Here is a 16,049-nt window from a genome sequence, read left to right as displayed (position 1 = left end):
AGGTGCAGATCTGGGGTCTGCTGGGCTTTTGCAAAGAGTCTGTCTAATGTCTTGGAAACTGACTCTCTTCCAAATTTGCACTAACTTGTCTCCAGCCTTCATGGAGGGATGCTAGGCTTCTACCACTGCTCATACTTCAACAGGCTGAAAGTTGAGGTTGCTTCCTATGAGTGTTCTTGCTTTTCACTGCTAGGGACCGTATTTCAGTTCCATGTCGTCCTCTCTTGCTTCACTTCCAGTTGACTGAAAATGAACTGTGGACCACCTACATTATCTAGGGAGAAAATGCCTCTACCCAACATGGGATAACATATTTCAACACTGAGGCTCCTACTTGGTCCAACTAAATGTGCACTAGATAGGCCATCTTTTTCCTGGTGGGCAGTTGGTGAGGTTTCAATAAAGGCACTGACAGTTGTATTTAAGTGAAATCTTGATCAGACCTGTTATTCAGTAATTATCTGTTGTCCCCACATCGTGGTGGTGTGGAGTGGCCCTTGTCCTCGTGAAGTGTCCTGAAAGGAGACCCACTGAACTAGATTAACAGGTAAAGTTTTCTCTTTAGAATGAAATCTACTGGGATGACTGGTCACAGCTTAGCATCTTCAGAGCTTCGAAATACAGCGGCTCCCGGATGGAGATTCTAGCAAGCCAGCTCACAGGCCTGATGGACATGAAGATCTTCTACAAAGGAAAGAATGCTGGTGAGGCCGTCTCCTCTTCTCTCTCCCCAGACTTGGTCCCCGGAAAGGGGCTGCATGTGGGCAATCTCATCTCAGTGCAAGATCTGGCAGTTTGCTTCTCTGTTGTCACGACAACATGCACATTATTTAATTTCTTCCTAATGACATCTTAATTTCTTTTCTAATGATACACAAACAGCTGGAAGACAGCATGTTCTGCCTGCCTGGAGTGCTGGGGTTTGGTGGGTGATTACACCCTTTTTCTGCCCTCAGCTCCTCACTGATGGGTGGTATGGGTTTCTGGTTGCAGCTGTGAGAGGCCCAGCATGTGCTTAATCCCAGTTTAGCACATTGACAAAGAGAGGTGCATGCTGGGTGCCCAGATGCTTGCTTGCCCAGATGCTTGCCTGCCCATTGAACATTCCTACTTCTGTAGCCATGCTTAGTGCTGTTGTGTTATTTTCATTCATATTCCCACCTTTAACAACTAAAGCTCAGGAAATGAATAAGCCTTTTCTCTCCTCAATACTTTACCAGTGTGTAGCACTTAGTAGGTGCTCAGTTCTTATTTGTTGAAAGAAGGGATGAGCAAAGAGGGGAAGAGCTTCTGTTTTCATTTTATTTATTTTTATTTAGAGACAAATTCTCACATTGCAATTCAGGCTAGCCCGAAACTCACTGGGGAGCCCAGCCTGGCCATGCCCCTGCCTCAGCCTTCCAAGTGCTGGAAGTACAGGCATGAACTACCATGCCTGATTCTTTCTGTTGCTTCCTTTTTGAAACAGAGCCTCATTGTGTAATCTAGGTTTTCCTGGACCTCTTAATCCTCCTGCCTCAGCTCACTGAGCACCAGGTTTATAGTTGTGCCCCACCCACTCCTGGCTGTGCTTCTTTTAGAACTGGTGGCTCAGGGTTCCAGAACCTCCCACTGAGCTTTGCCCTGCTGGTCCTGCTAGCCAGGACTGAGGCTTCGGAAGCTCTATTTCATCCTTGGTTGACTGTTAGTTTATCTTGAAGGAGACTCCTGATTCTCCAGGAGAAAGTTGAAGCTTTGCCAGGAAGAATAGTCCTTTAAGCATGCCTTCCTTAACTCTACGGGATTAAGTAGCTTCCTGGGCCTGCTGACTTGCCTCCATTGACACACTACTGGGTTCCCTGTTCTGAACTATAGGGTTGATAGATACCGTTTTGTGTTTCTTGGCTCACCACATGAAGAGAAAATTGACAGGGAAAATAATACAGTTATAGATAACCACTGCTATCCCTTGGGAACTAAGGAAGATTGTGTGAGAACTCCCTTCAAAGACTATGAAGCGTTGTACAAATACAAGTCAGTATTATTTGTATGGCTTCAGGACTGGTGGAGGGGGGATTGGTATTATGATCCGTGGTTTGTAAATTAAAGAAAGAAATCATAGATATTAGTCTTCTCAAAGGTACTCATCAGTGTGAGAGCTGACACTAAATGGAGAAGCCACCTTTTTCTTTTTTCTTTTTCCCAGTTTTTGAAGGAGATACCTGTTTTAATGGTTTTGTGGTTTTATGGTTTTGAGACAGGGTATTATTCAGCTCCAGCTAACCTTGAGACTCATCCAATTTAAAGTAGGATGAGATGATGGGGCCCTGCTTAGCAGCCTCAGCACCATTCTCTCTAAGCCTGGGACAAAGGACACCACCCTCTCTGCTTCACTTTGCAAGCCACAGAATGCTCTCTTAAGAAGCCACCTAGTGCAGCATGGCTCCATTTTTCTGAGTGCTCATAGTGTGCTGTGTGTTTACCCAGCAGTTGCTATAGCACTGTTCCAGTGACCTGATTGTCTCTTGCCCACCACGTCCCATCTTGGCTGCCTCTTAGCCCAGCAACCCAAGCACCCAAGCTGAGAGCCAGTCACACCCAGCCCACACACACCTGGGGAGTCCGAAACCCTGTACTCTGTATGCTGGACAGGGTCTCAGCATAGTTGTCCTTTCCCATTCATGTCCTAAAGAGTGACTGTCACTTAAACTAGCCAGAGAAGAATGATTCAGGGGGTTGGGGTAGTGTCTGCACCTCAGGAAGGTCTGGTTAGACATAGAAGTGCTGGTGGGAAGGACCCAGACAGGGATGCATGATCAGTGGTGGCTGTCACTTGCAAAAATGCCAGCTCGCAGCCTCCCAGTTTGAGTTAATGCTTCAGTGGTGAGTCTGACTACCAATGCTGTGCATGCCCTCCAGCCATAACCTTCTTCACTTTAACCACCCTGCCTCTCTATAGCTCTCTGAGAGGGTGTCCCAATGCAGGATGCATACAGTGCCAGGCCATCTACCTTCATTTTTTGTTATTCATTCCTAACACATGTAGGGCTTTCTAGTAGCCAAGCATAAAGTAATGGTAGGTGCATTTCTAAGGGCTAGCTCTGTCACTCATACCATACTGATGCATTTCGCAGGTTTCTGTAGCCATCATTGGCCTTGCCCAAATCCACATGCCTTCACATACTCCCACTGTCTTCAATGCCTGCAGGAAAGCCAGGATCAGTAACCTGTCTAGTGAGAACTTGAGCCAAGTTGCTTCTGAAACTCGAACGTCAGTGAAGCCATCAAGCTTTGCACCCTCTTCCAGCCATGGCTTGAATGGCAGAGCCCTGGTTTTGTGACAACAATTTAGAATTCTGCGATTTGATAGATGCTAACCTGTAATAAAAGAATTTAGTTTAGATGGACCGCTCATGGGTTTGAGATCCTTGGTGGCTAGTGAAGGCATTTCTGGTTTTGATATTTGGCTGGTTTTTTAGGTAGAGACACTGCTGTTTCTCCTAGTAGGAAGTTTCTCTTTCATCCTTTAAAGAGGTCATTTTGCAAGATGATGGGCCCTTGTAGTTGATGCTGCCATGGCTTGAAGCATTTCAGAGTTCTTTAATTCTTCAGAGCCTACCGTAAATACAGGCTTCCAAGTATCCATAAAATGGGAATGGATAGCTGTTACTTGAGGCAACATGAATTTGGTAATTGCCAAATATTCAGATACTTAAGTGAGATGCTGGCAGATTTTGGTTCCTAAACTGATTTTGGAGGAATTTTTCAAAGAGAGTCTGAAAAGGTCCTGAGAATGCCTTGTGAAGGCATCTGGGCCAGGTCTTCTAAAAGGGCATTTGTCTATTCTTTAATTGGCCTGATGGTCATCATACTGCACATTGATGGCATCCTGTGTAAAGGGTCTGCGATGGGTTCTCCCTCCATTTCCATCCGTGCTCTGTCCTGTAGCACTCCCACGTTCTGTTCTGTAGCTCTGTGCCAACTGGAATGTTCTGCCCTGCCCAATTCTTGTCCTCAGACTTGGTGGCTTGCTTGGTCTTGCCCTGCGTGACCTCTCATATCGCAGTGCCATCCAGCTTTGCCTGGATCAGTATCTTTAAATAGGACCCACACTTTTGTTTGGCTGGGGCCATTCATTCTGCATGTGAAAATGCCTGTCATGTCATTTTATGGACACAGTTCATGTGCAAATGTCATCCTATAATTGAGCATGTTTAAGGAATTTATTCTGTCAGCCCTCCTTTACTTGGGACAGAAACAACAACACATCCCATATCTGTTTTGAGTTGTTTGTCATTAGGAGTGTCCCTGTGTCAATTCCTATAGTGAGGGATGTAGGTATTTGAGGTAAAGGAATCCCTGGATTCCCACAGATGTCAGAGAAAGACTAGAGCTTGTGATCTGGTTTGCTGGCGATTCTGCTGTGGCAATGAGGCTGTAATGGTGGATTGAGTCATTTGATGGAGTCTTTGAATTTTTTAGCATTGAATAAAACATTTCCATTTCTCTCTCTCTCTCTCTCTCTCTCTCTCTCTCTCTCTCTCTCTCTCTCTGTGTGTGTGTGTGTGTGTGTGTGTGTGTGTGTGCGCGCGCGCATGTGTGTGTATGTATGTGTATACTTATATACTTGCATATATGTATGTGTTTGTTAGTGCCTCATACTCGCTTTTTCTTAGCATAAGATGATATCATCGTTAAATCACTTCACTTTTTATTTGTAATGCCACTTAAACTGTGAAGTTGCCAGTACCTGAAAGGCCCTTGTTAATACTAGTGGTCATTTATAGTGACAATTGGTGTTGTCAACCTGACAGAAGCTAGAATCACAATTGAGATGGGCTTCTAGGCATATCTGTTTGGAATGATCTCAATCACATTAGTTTAGTGGGAAGATCTGCACACTATGGGTTTCACCATACCCTGGCTGGGATCCTGGACTGTGCAGGAAAACAAAGAGAATGGAACATCAACATTGCATCATCTGTTCTCTGGGTTTTGGCAGTGAACACAAAGGAAGCAGCTCCCTCAAGCTCTTTCTTCAGTGATGGACTGCACCCTGTAACTGTGAGCCAGAACAAACCCTTTCTCCTTTAAGTTGCTTTTGTGAGCAACAGGAAAAGAAACTAAAACATCTATCAATCTTGTTTCCCAGTTTGTCAAAAGGGGTCCACCCAGCTTAGCTTAAGTCTTGGGTGTATGGAAACAGATCACATGGATTTCTGGGAGGTGTGGGAGGTTATTAAAGGTTTTAATGTTTATTTCTCCCTATTTTATGATTAAAAGCCAAAGCAAAAAGAAACAATGCATATGTTTTATGATTTCAGCACCTTATGCTTCTCCATACCTGTGTCCTGCTTATGGTTGTTATAAAGTAGGTGTGGCATCCTCCCATTTTACTGGCAGAAGGGTTTTGGGTAGGAAAGAAAACATTTAGGCCATGTCTGTCTATCTATGATTGTCCAAGAGTGCAGTGTAGCATTTGGATATCTTTTCTGGCATTCTTCTCACTAAGCTGACTCACGGGAAAGATCATCATAGTGGTTAGGTCATTATAGGGCCTGGCCCTTCTATGAATTTATTGCATGATATTGGCTAATCAGTTTTATGTGTGGTTCTTCATTCAGCCAGCTAGCTGTACTGTGACACAAAGTACTTGAGAAGGGGAGACCATTATCTAGGTATATATTTCAAAGAAGGGCATTTGCATACTGACAAGCAGAAACCCGTTCAAGCTGGAGCAGGTAAAAAAATGTCATTGAAAGACAGGGAGGCAATAAGGAACCCAGAGTTGGGAGATCTGCTCAAACCTTCAGGTGACTGCAGATGGCCATGCAAGGCCACCTCTCCTTTTGCTGGGGCCATGAAGTGGAGAGGAAAGAGCCTCCATGTCTCCTTGACTCTGTAGCCTGTACCTGCAGATCTGCCACAGCTGCAATTTACACACTAGCTAGGCTTCTGTGTACCACCTTAGGTCCTGATGCTCTGTGACATTTCCCCTCACTCCAGTTTCCTGGTTGATTTCTAAGCCTACAGTAACTCAGTTCCACACCACCGGGAGGAACATGCGCTTCCCTTGAGCCCTAGCCATCCTTTAAACTTCATTTGTATATGTGTGAGTGTCTGCATGTAAGTGTGTGTACTGCACATGTGCCTGGTACCCACAGAGATCAGAAGAAGGCATCAGAACCGTAGAACTGGAGTCACAAATGGTTGTGAACCATATGGGCTCTAGGAATGGAACCCGGGTCTTCTAACAGGATCAACAACTGCTCTTACTCTTTGAGCCATCTTCTCCTCCAGCTCCATGGGCCCAAACACTTATGGGAACAAGTGATTGAGAAGCCCTCACTGTGAGGTGTAGGCCCCTACTTAGGGCTCCGAACAGAGGTTTATCAGTGTGATTGATGCTTTGGAGATGTTCTAGGCTCCTCACTGCCTCATCTGTAAGATGACCTTCAGTGTGGTTCATGTTCTCTGGCTCCCTCTTGATGCGTTTTAACCGAACTCCTGCTTTTTTGTTTTTTTTCTCTCTAGGAAGCAATGCCTGTGTACCTCAGCCCTGCAGCCTGCTGTGTCTCCCTAAGGCCAACAACAGCAAAAGCTGCAGGTGTCCAGAAGGTGTGGCCAGCAGTGTCCTCTCGTCTGGGGACCTGATGTGTGACTGCCCTCAGGGCTTTCAGAGGAAGAACAACACCTGTGTCAAAGAAGGTGTGTCCCTGTTCTTTCCTCCCCCACTTCCCCTTCCCTTTTGATCTCGGTATTGCCTAGGTTTTGGTTATTAGAAGATGTTCCAGGTGGAAATGAGACCCATTAGATATGGAGAGATTGTGGTTTGGGCTCTAAGGCCTCTGGTTCTTCAGTCCCGTTCACAAGGATCCTGGGTTATTTATATGAAGGTCAAAACTGTGCCTCTTGGTTTAATGACAAATAGACAAGCTTTCTTCAGGTCCAACTTCCTTTTATTCCTGTACTCACCCACCCCTCTCATACAGGTTCTCTGGCTTGTTCCTTTAAAACAGTGGACCAGTATGCCTTCAAGACATAACTGGCTAACCTCTGTCAGAGCTGACTGTGCTCTCTCTCTCTCTCTCTCTCTCTCTCTCTCTCTCTCTCTCTCTCTCTATCTCTCTCTGCCATCACAGAGCTGGGAATAGCCCAGACTTTCAGATCAATGTTGGCTGGGCTCTAAACATCTTGATTTCCAAGCTGTGGCCGAGTAAATGACAGGAGAAGCCTCATCTTTAGCCAGTTTGAATTTGAATAAATGGCTTAAAGTCTTTTCCTCTGAGAATCTGACACCCCACTCCTGTCTTGTTGCCCATTGCCACTGACTCAGTCTCTAACCTCATATTCTTATCTGTGAGAGCCCAGGAAGGGTGGCCTTGCCATGAAGTACTTTGATTGATGGCTGCAGTCCTGTGTTTCCTTATTCTCCAGATCATATTTGCTTTGTAATCCTAACCACACTTCTCTGAGGCCAGGGCAGGCGAGTGGACAATAGGAGCTTTATCATCCAGCTTCCTTAAAAAGTACAAGTGGGGAAAAGATGACTCTCCTTCTTCAGCAACAGGAGACTTTCTCTCATGCACTGAATGGCATCTTAAAGCTATTTAGAAAGAAGGTCAACAGTAATTTATAAGAGGGCCAAAGGTTTTCTCCAGTCACCATTGGAATGTTGTTGATTGTCCACACAGGCCATTAGTGTCCTTGACCCAGTATGCTGAACAATGCTTTTATGGCCTATATAAGTCCTTGCTTTGAAGAAGCTATAGAACCAAGAAAGAAAGGAAAGAAGGAAGGAAAGCAGGAAGGATGGGAAAGAAAAGAAAGGGAGAGAAAGAGAGAGAGAGAGAGAGAGAGAGAGAGAGAGAGAGAGAGGAGAGGGAGAGGAGAGAGGAATATACATTAATAAAATCTTAGTAAGTTGCTAGGTTATTATACTAATGTATACACGGCTATGTAACTGTATCTAACTACATAAGATCATTCCTTCCTCACCCAGGATCCATGACTTCTGTGGATAGTAAACTCCACAGATCCTTAAGTCCTTTATATAAAAGAGCATAGCACTTGCATGTAGCCACCTGCTGAATATATCCAGCCTTCTCTAGGTTGTAATAATACCTGCCGCAATGTAAATACTGTGCAGATGGGTGTTGAACTGTGTTGTTCAGGGAATGATTTCAAGGAGAGGGAGAAAGTTATCATGTTCAGTAGAGATGCAATTTCCCGTAAATATTTCTGGTGTTCGATGATTAGCTGAATCTTGAATATGGATGCCTTGAGTACAGAGAGCCAATAAGGTGTCTACTATAGCTGTAGGTGTACCACCGGGTATGTTTGATACTCTGTAGACAGAGCCACTTGAGGGCTTGTTTGTGTAATTTGTATTTTATTTTTGCTGATGGCAAGAATAGACCCAGTTGGTGTCAGCATTTTCCTGTTCTTCCTAGTAATTGCCTCTAAACACTTACAGCCTGCCTCATCTTAGTTTTAATTTAAAGAAGAAAGAAAGTGACTGGGGGGGAGGTAGGGTGAAGTGGGGGTACTTCCTGTCTCCTACGCATGTGTGCTCTCTTGGTCCTCCCTCCCGACTCCATCCCGTCTGTAGCAGAATGGTGTTGGAGGGAAGAGAAATGGAAACTGAAAACAGAAAGTTTTGTGGTCTAGTGGTAAGAATAATGTTGGTTTCAACCCCACCCCACCCCCTTGTTTAGAGAACACCTGTCTTCGTAACCAGTATCGCTGCAGCAATGGCAACTGTATCAACAGCATTTGGTGGTGTGATTTCGACAATGACTGTGGAGACATGAGTGACGAGAGAAACTGCCGTGAGTCTCCGGGTGTGGGAGAATTCCCAGGATATTAAACATGAAAGATTGCTTGTCTTTCTGGGTTGTGTTTCTGTGGTTTAGGATACTGGCTGGTCACTACTATGGTAGTTATCTAGATGAATGGGATTTGGGCAACAGAAAAAGAAAACAGATGTAAATATATGTAAAATATGTATAGTATTATTTTATATTACATATGTAAATTTAAGTCACACGGCTACTTTTATGTAAGCCTTCAAGGCTGAAACTGAGCTGACTTGACAATGTGGGTCATGATCTTAGTGTGTGCACTGTAACACAGCTGGTAGCTCCAGAGTGAATGACAGGTGACATTACTTGATTTGTAAATTCAACACTCAGACATGTCAAAGCCAGGCAACAGGTCCTTCTATGCTGTTTCAGTTAGCTGATGCAGGCTGTGTGCCAGGCTGAAGGGAGATTATTATAAATAATCAGCAGTGCCAGTGGGCCCAGAGCGTGGGAAATGCTGGTAGGTGTATTAAGCAAAAGTGACCTTTGTATTGCTTCTAAGGTCCAACTCCATTTCACAGGGCCTAGAGGCAAACTTCTGCTTAACCTTAGCTCTCCTTTCCTAGCTTAAGTTTTAATGGCTTTAATGTCTCTTTATAAAGACTTATGATCACAGATATTTAACACCCCTGTCTCAGGCTCTTTGCTGGGCCAGATGTAGATAGGGAATTTCGTGTCTTGAGACTTGGATGGTGCAGTGTAGTGATGGGGGATGTGATGGACCAGACTGTATCATCCAGGAAAGATACTCAAATCAGCTCCATTAGGCACAGATGAGGGGTTCTGAGGTGAATGGGGACACTGAGCAGAGGTGGAAGACAGTGTTGGACAAGGGAGCCACATGCTTCCCACTCCTGTGGATGATAGGGGAGGTAGGATTCGTGGAATAACCCAGATCAGCAGTTTTATGGGAGTCACCCATGTGATATGGTAAGAAGTTGCCTTTGGAAGGATAAATAGTGGGCAGAATGAACTGGATGAGAGAGAAACTGACTGTAAATAGGGAAACCAGAAACCCAGTCAGGCCTGTCTTTCAAACTGAATACCTGGCTACCTAGAGGCTCTCTCCCTGTGTGAACTATAAGAACTGGTTGATGAGGAAAGCCTATAGGCCTTGACTGATGTATTTAAGCCTTCTGTGGAGTTCATGCTAGGGCCCCACATGCCTTCACATAGGTAGCAACTTTAGAACAAGGTGATCTGGTTTGCGTCTAGCCAAACGCTTCAGGTTTATCTGGTACTTGCAATGCCCTTCCTTGCTCCTTTTGTATGAGACACTGACACCCTTGTTTTTTTGTTTTTTTGTTTTCCCTTGACCTCAGTGCATGCCTTTCCCATCCAGGAAAGGGGTGTCTTGAATGGCAGGCTGGGAAAAGATTGTGCCTCTGATTGTTGTTTTGTTTAACCAGCCTTTTCCTTTTTTATCCAAATTGTTGCAGGAGGGTGTGAAGCTTGTCAGGGGCTAGGCAAAGCTGTTTTCAAACATTTATAAATACTATTAAGTATGCAAAGGAACTAATGGAAGGGAATTATTTCATATAGGGCTGTGGGAAATAGCTCGGACAGTAGGCATAGCAGAAGTAAAGAGACGCAAGTTAGTTTTCCACATGTGTGGGACATGAGACAGGAGGCCTTCCCTGTGCCCCAGGCTCAGGGTCTCCTGATAGCTCCCTTATGGACAGAAGTCATAACTTCTGTGTTTGCTCAGGTGGCTACTAGCCTCAGCACTGTCCTCCCACAGTCCTAGCCCCATGACTGCTCTTGCAGCTTGAACCCACTGTTTGAACCCCTACAGTGGGTGAAATATGGAGACGGGTCTGCCCTCCTCCTGGTTTGGTGTGACTATCAGTTGAGGTTGACAGCCCCTCAACTTGCCCCCAGACAAGTTTTCTGGTGTCTTCTCTCTCACATGTGTGAACCCACTTGGCTTAGGCCCCCACATATCAGATGAGACAGGGCAGGGTGGGGTGATAAGGAATGTAAGGCCTCTCTCCTGGGAATCAAACAGAGGGGCCGGGTCTCTTTATTGACCCATATGGCGAGCAGAGCCCTGTCCGAAGGCCAGGCTGTAGAACAAGGCAGGTGTGGCAGGGTGCTGTGGCATGGGGTGACTACAGAGACACCTGTCAGCTGCCGGAGAAGAGAAGAGGGGGGTTGCAGGCGACTTGGGAGGGATATTGTCAGTCATATTCCCCCTGTTAAACAGACTCCTCCAGCTGGGTGGATGGGAGACACTCAGGTTTTGACATGAATCCTCTGCAGTCTTGTCATTTTGTATTCATCCCCTGCCTCCTACCACGAGCTCAATTACAGGGAAGAAATGGAACCTCAGATGAGAGCTGCTGGGATGTCTAACAGCACTGCTGCCATTTGGAGTTGCATTCCACTGCACACCTCCACCCTCTGCTGCAGGAGTCTGTCCTGCTCTTTGTCCAACTCCTCAGCAGCTTGGAAGGAGAGCAGCCTTCGTCTCCTGCATGTCTCCCGAGGGCCTTTCCCTGGGCTTTTGGGGTTTCTGGATCAGCCAGGACATTTCTGTTTAGGAGAAGGAGGCAATAGATTCCCTTACCCATCCATATGACTGAGGTATGATGATGGAGGAAAGGCACGTCTATTAGGAGTCCATTATTGGTGGTATTGGTGGTACACGCCTTTAATCTCAGCACTCGGGAGGCAGAGGCAGGCAGATCTCTGTGAGTTCGAGGCCAGCCTGGTCTCTAGAGCGAGTGCCAGGATAGGCTACAAAGCTACACAGAGAAACCCTGTCTCGAAAAACCAAAATAATAATAATAATAATAATAAATGAAAACCAAAACAAAACAAGAAAAGGAGTCCATTATCTCTACAGTCTGCTTTATAGGGTGTGGCTGTAACCCCACATCCATAGTACTACCACCAGTTTACCTTACCTTCACTTTACTACAGAAGAAATGGCAGCTTAGGAAGGTTAAAATTACTTGCCCGATAAGAGTTAGAGCTAGGATTCGAACCCCAGCCTTTACTGAGTGCAGATACAGTTATTTCTCCTGCAAGAGTCTAGCTATGCTTTTCTTCCACCTGTAAGATGTGTTAGGTGCTGGTACAGGGTTGGGCGTCCTTTAAGGTAGGTAGTTCTGTAGACAATGCTGCTTATGTTGCTCACTGGGAAGAGTGCTTCACAATCTGGAAGGATTTTAGAGGCTACGTCAGCCCCTCACTCCTCTCCCAGTCAGACAGCAATGTCACATTCTAGGCCCTGTTTCTATCTACAGGTGACCCTGGAAACACATGCCCTTACCTAACTTGCCTAATCAGGTCCCTGTGCGATTTGTTTCTGTCATGAGGTCTGGGCTTACTTAGTTCTTGTTGTTATTAACTAAAGCCTGCCTCCCGCTAGTTTTAACTGCTATTTTGGTGGGAGGTTTGTAAAGGGACAGGATGAACTGATATAACAAATGTGTCCCCTCTTTCCCTCTGTAGCCACCACAGTCTGTGATGCAGACACGCAGTTCCGGTGTCAGGAGTCAGGGACTTGTATTCCACTCTCCTATAAGTGCGACCTTGAAGATGACTGTGGGGACAACAGTGATGAGAGTCATTGTGGTAAGGGGGTGTTCTGGGGGAGGGTCTCCATGCTGCTCACAGGGCTGTGCTGGTGGATGGGGTGGGCTGGAGTAGAGAGTTTCTGATGGACAGTTGGGATTTAGCATCTTCCAGCTGCATGGCCACTTCTGCCCTCATGGCAGGGCCAGCCACTTCTCTCCAGCTGCATGGCCACTTCTGCCCTCACGGCAGGGCCAGTCACTTCTCTCCTCTGTTCAGTTTTTGTTGAGTTCCTTCACTTTCTTTCATGGGCATTCAGTGACTCTGGGAACACACGTCTCTTTCTAAATGGGATGTTGGATTCCTGGTTAGGAGACGGCATCTAGACTCAGCCTCTATCACTAACTTTTTGATTAGCTTTTGTTTTCCAATCTGAAAAATGGGTCCTGCTTTCTCTTTTAGACAAGCCATAAGTGATATGTGAAAGCAAGGATGTATGTTTTTTCCAGTGAATTCAATGAGTTCTTTGTTTTTTTTATTTTATTTATTGTTATTATGTGTGTCCATGATGTCTATGTGAGTGTGTGTGCCATGGTTTGTATGAGTTGGGAGGGACTGTGTATGTGTGTATATGTGGAGGGGGAATAATTCCACAGAGTCACTTTTCACCTTCCCACCTTTAAGTTGGACAGGGGGTGGGGGATCAAACTCAGGCTTGCACGGTAAGTACTTCCTCCACTGAGTAGTCTTTCTGCACTGTCCCCTCCCCAGACTCATTGGGTCTTTAATAGCTATAGATACACACCCCTACACACACGCACACACACACACACACACACACACACACACACACACACACACCTTGTGTTCAAGTGGGATAATGGCCCAGGATCTTACCTTTGCGACCTTTAATTTCCATTTTTTTTTTTTTGAGACAAAGTCTCTATATAATCTAGGGTAGCTTAGAACCCAGTCTCTTGAGTGCTGGGAGTATAGATACATGTCTCTGTGCCCAGCTGCACGGAGTCATTGTTCTTCTTTTTAAAACCAATCTAATGTCATAAACTCTTCCACATTGATTTAGTATGGGTTTCTAAATGGAGGTTTTTGTATTTGGAAGAATAATGTTTTGCCATCACAGGGTCTAGGAGGGCCTGTCATCTACTCTTTCACTTGGGTCCATCTTAACTGTCTCCTTAGTAGGATTATTCAAGATGACAGGATCATTTCACATCAGGATGGGGAATTGGGGCTCATGACTCCCCATTTGTAATGCCTTTCTGTTGCATGGCACTGTCATGCCAATTCTATGAGCCCTATCTTAGCAGGCAGTGGTCCTATGCTGTTACTCTGGAAGGAGATTTTATGTACCGTATGTACTGCACCAGCCTGGGAACCTATCAGACTAAAAGGGAAGTGAAAATGGAAGCCAGACGCCAACCCAGACATGGTGATGAGTTGCTGAGGCCCTACCGGCCCTTCTGTCTACAAGGTCAGGTCCAGCCAAGCTGTGTGTGTGCACATGGACAAGGCCTGCTTTGTTTGCTCTGAGCAGGTGGTTTGACTCACAGGAACTAGATCTAATGGAGCAGGGACTGTTCACAAATCATTTTAACACAAACAGATTAGTGGACATATTCAGGGCCACTTTTGCATAGAATGTACCCTGCCCTGGCTAGAGGAGGAATGGGGATTTTTGTTTTATTTTTTGTTCCATAATATTCTTTCAGCAAATGCCATTAAAAATGACCCTGGGATCTACATTTTTTTCCTTCATTCTTTCATTTCTGCTGCAGAACTCTGAAGGCTGAAGTGTGTGGACAGAGTAGAAATATACCTTCCTTAGGAGAAATGTAACCTTACATGGTTCAAGTCTCTACCATTGTCTAGCTCCCTCTCCAGGCAAACTACTGAGCGTTCTATAGCTTTAGGATCACTGTTCTGTATCCCATGGACCACTCTTGGTTCATGGCCCAATCCTGTCCCATCACAAGATCCTCTCATTGTAGCTCTCTGTTGCTGGTTCACAAGTCTCAGAGTCATTCTTTGCGAATGTCTCATTCACCACTATTGCTGTTAACCTGCCTTTGAGAAAAGCGATTTGGACAGCTGCCCTGGGTCCCATGCTTGGCTATTCTTGTTTGCTTTCATCTTTAAAATTAATTCTAAAATTAGTGTGTGTGTGTGTGTGTGTGTGTGTGTGTGTGTGTGTGTGTGTGTGTGTGTGTGTGTACAGGCACCATGGCACACATGTGGAGGTCAGAGGACAACTTCGTGGAGTTGATGCTTTCCTTTCATTTGTACATGGGATCTGAGGATGGAACCAGAGTGTCAGTCTTCCAGGGCAAGCGCCTTCATCTGCTGTGCTGAGCGGTCAACTACTCTACCACCCCTGTTGTATCTGAGGCTGAAGACAATTCCTCTTGGAAGTTTTGTGTCTCAGTCCTTTTGGGCTTCTGTAAAAAAGTTAAAATGAGACAATAAGACATAAACAATAGAGATTAATTAATTTCTCCTTGTTTTGAATTCTGGGAACTCCCAGGTCAAGGTACCAGCAGATTTGCTGTCTTGTGAGGGCCTATCCCATGGTGGCTTCTCTGTGTCCCTAGATGGCACAAGTGATGCAAAGCGCCTTCTCCCTCAGTGAGGTCACAGATCCTGCTCTTAGTCACCTTCTAAAGGTCCAGTCTCTTGTTCTGCTGCATTGGTGACATTTCCATGTAGGGATCTGGGGATTGGGGCGTGTCCATGATTCTCCCAGGGCCTGGGAATGATGTTATGGGGAATCCTTGGTGAAGCTGCATGGCATCACTGGCCTCAGGAACCTCTAAAGAGCAAAGCCATGAGCATCCCAGAGGAAAGTCCTGAGCTGTGTCTCCTCTTTCAGAGATCTCAGCACTAAACCCACTTTCCCAGTAGTCAGCCCACATGGCCTCTTCCTCAACAATATATCTCTGGGATCTTCTGTTTCTTGGAACTTCTGCTCTCTGGCTTCCTCCATCACTGCATCCCAACTTTCTTTCCATTACCATAGCAGATGAAGAAATATTTGTGGCATAGGCTAAATGGGCAAGCTTATTTTTTCCCCTCTCAGAGTCCCACGGTGTTAGTATCTTAGCACATCTAGAACCTGTTTCCAGCATGTATGGTAGAAATTACTCCAGGTGACCTGACATCCTTGGTTTGAGGGCTTTCCATCCAGTGTCAGGTTGATCCGTGGTGAATGGCTCCTGGTAAAGGTCTCTGTGTCCATGCTGTCTGAAGGATCAGTGGCACTGTCCATTTCTCATTTCTTAAATGCTTTGTCCAGAGGCAGAATTCTGAGCCCGCCTTCCTCACACCCCTCCTGTGCTTCCTCCCCCCACAGAGATGCATCAGTGCCGCAGCGACGAGTTCAACTGCAGCTCTGGGATGTGCATCCGATCCTCCTGGGTTTGCGATGGAGACAACGACTGCAGGGATTGGTCTGATGAAGCCAACTGTACTGGTCAGTACTTCTTAGACCTGGTAAATAGTGCTCATCTATTTGTGTACTAGTTAGCATTGGGGCTTTAAGTGAGCATAGAAACTAGATGCTGAGAATTAGCGTTAGTAGCATCTAGGTCAGCCCTCCTCAGAGCTGCTGTGTGATGAGCTTATGAGCTATGAGCAGAACTTCACAGTGTTCTGAGGGATTTATAGTCT

General features: G+C 45.6%; 1 protein-coding gene across 1 annotated transcript in view; it reads left to right on the top strand.

Annotated features, from left to right (window-relative positions):
- Window positions 1-16,049, top strand: part of Sorl1 (sortilin related receptor 1) — a 169,028-nt gene that overhangs the window by 99,609 nt on the left and 53,370 nt on the right. Inside the window, exons 21-25 of the mRNA XM_027411875.2 lie at window positions 566-704; window positions 6,514-6,687; window positions 8,697-8,810; window positions 12,303-12,425; window positions 15,733-15,852. Coding sequence (XP_027267676.1) covers window positions 566-704; window positions 6,514-6,687; window positions 8,697-8,810; window positions 12,303-12,425; window positions 15,733-15,852 — 670 coding nt within the window. The remainder of the gene's footprint in view (window positions 1-565; window positions 705-6,513; window positions 6,688-8,696; window positions 8,811-12,302; window positions 12,426-15,732; window positions 15,853-16,049) is intronic.

The sequence above is a fragment of the Cricetulus griseus genome, chromosome 4 (genome assembly GCF_003668045.3).
Source record: "Cricetulus griseus strain 17A/GY chromosome 4, alternate assembly CriGri-PICRH-1.0, whole genome shotgun sequence".
Taxonomy (NCBI): domain Eukaryota; kingdom Metazoa; phylum Chordata; class Mammalia; order Rodentia; family Cricetidae; genus Cricetulus; species Cricetulus griseus.
The sequence above is the reverse complement of the archived record's forward strand: the minus strand, read 5'-3'. Positions and strand labels throughout refer to the sequence as shown.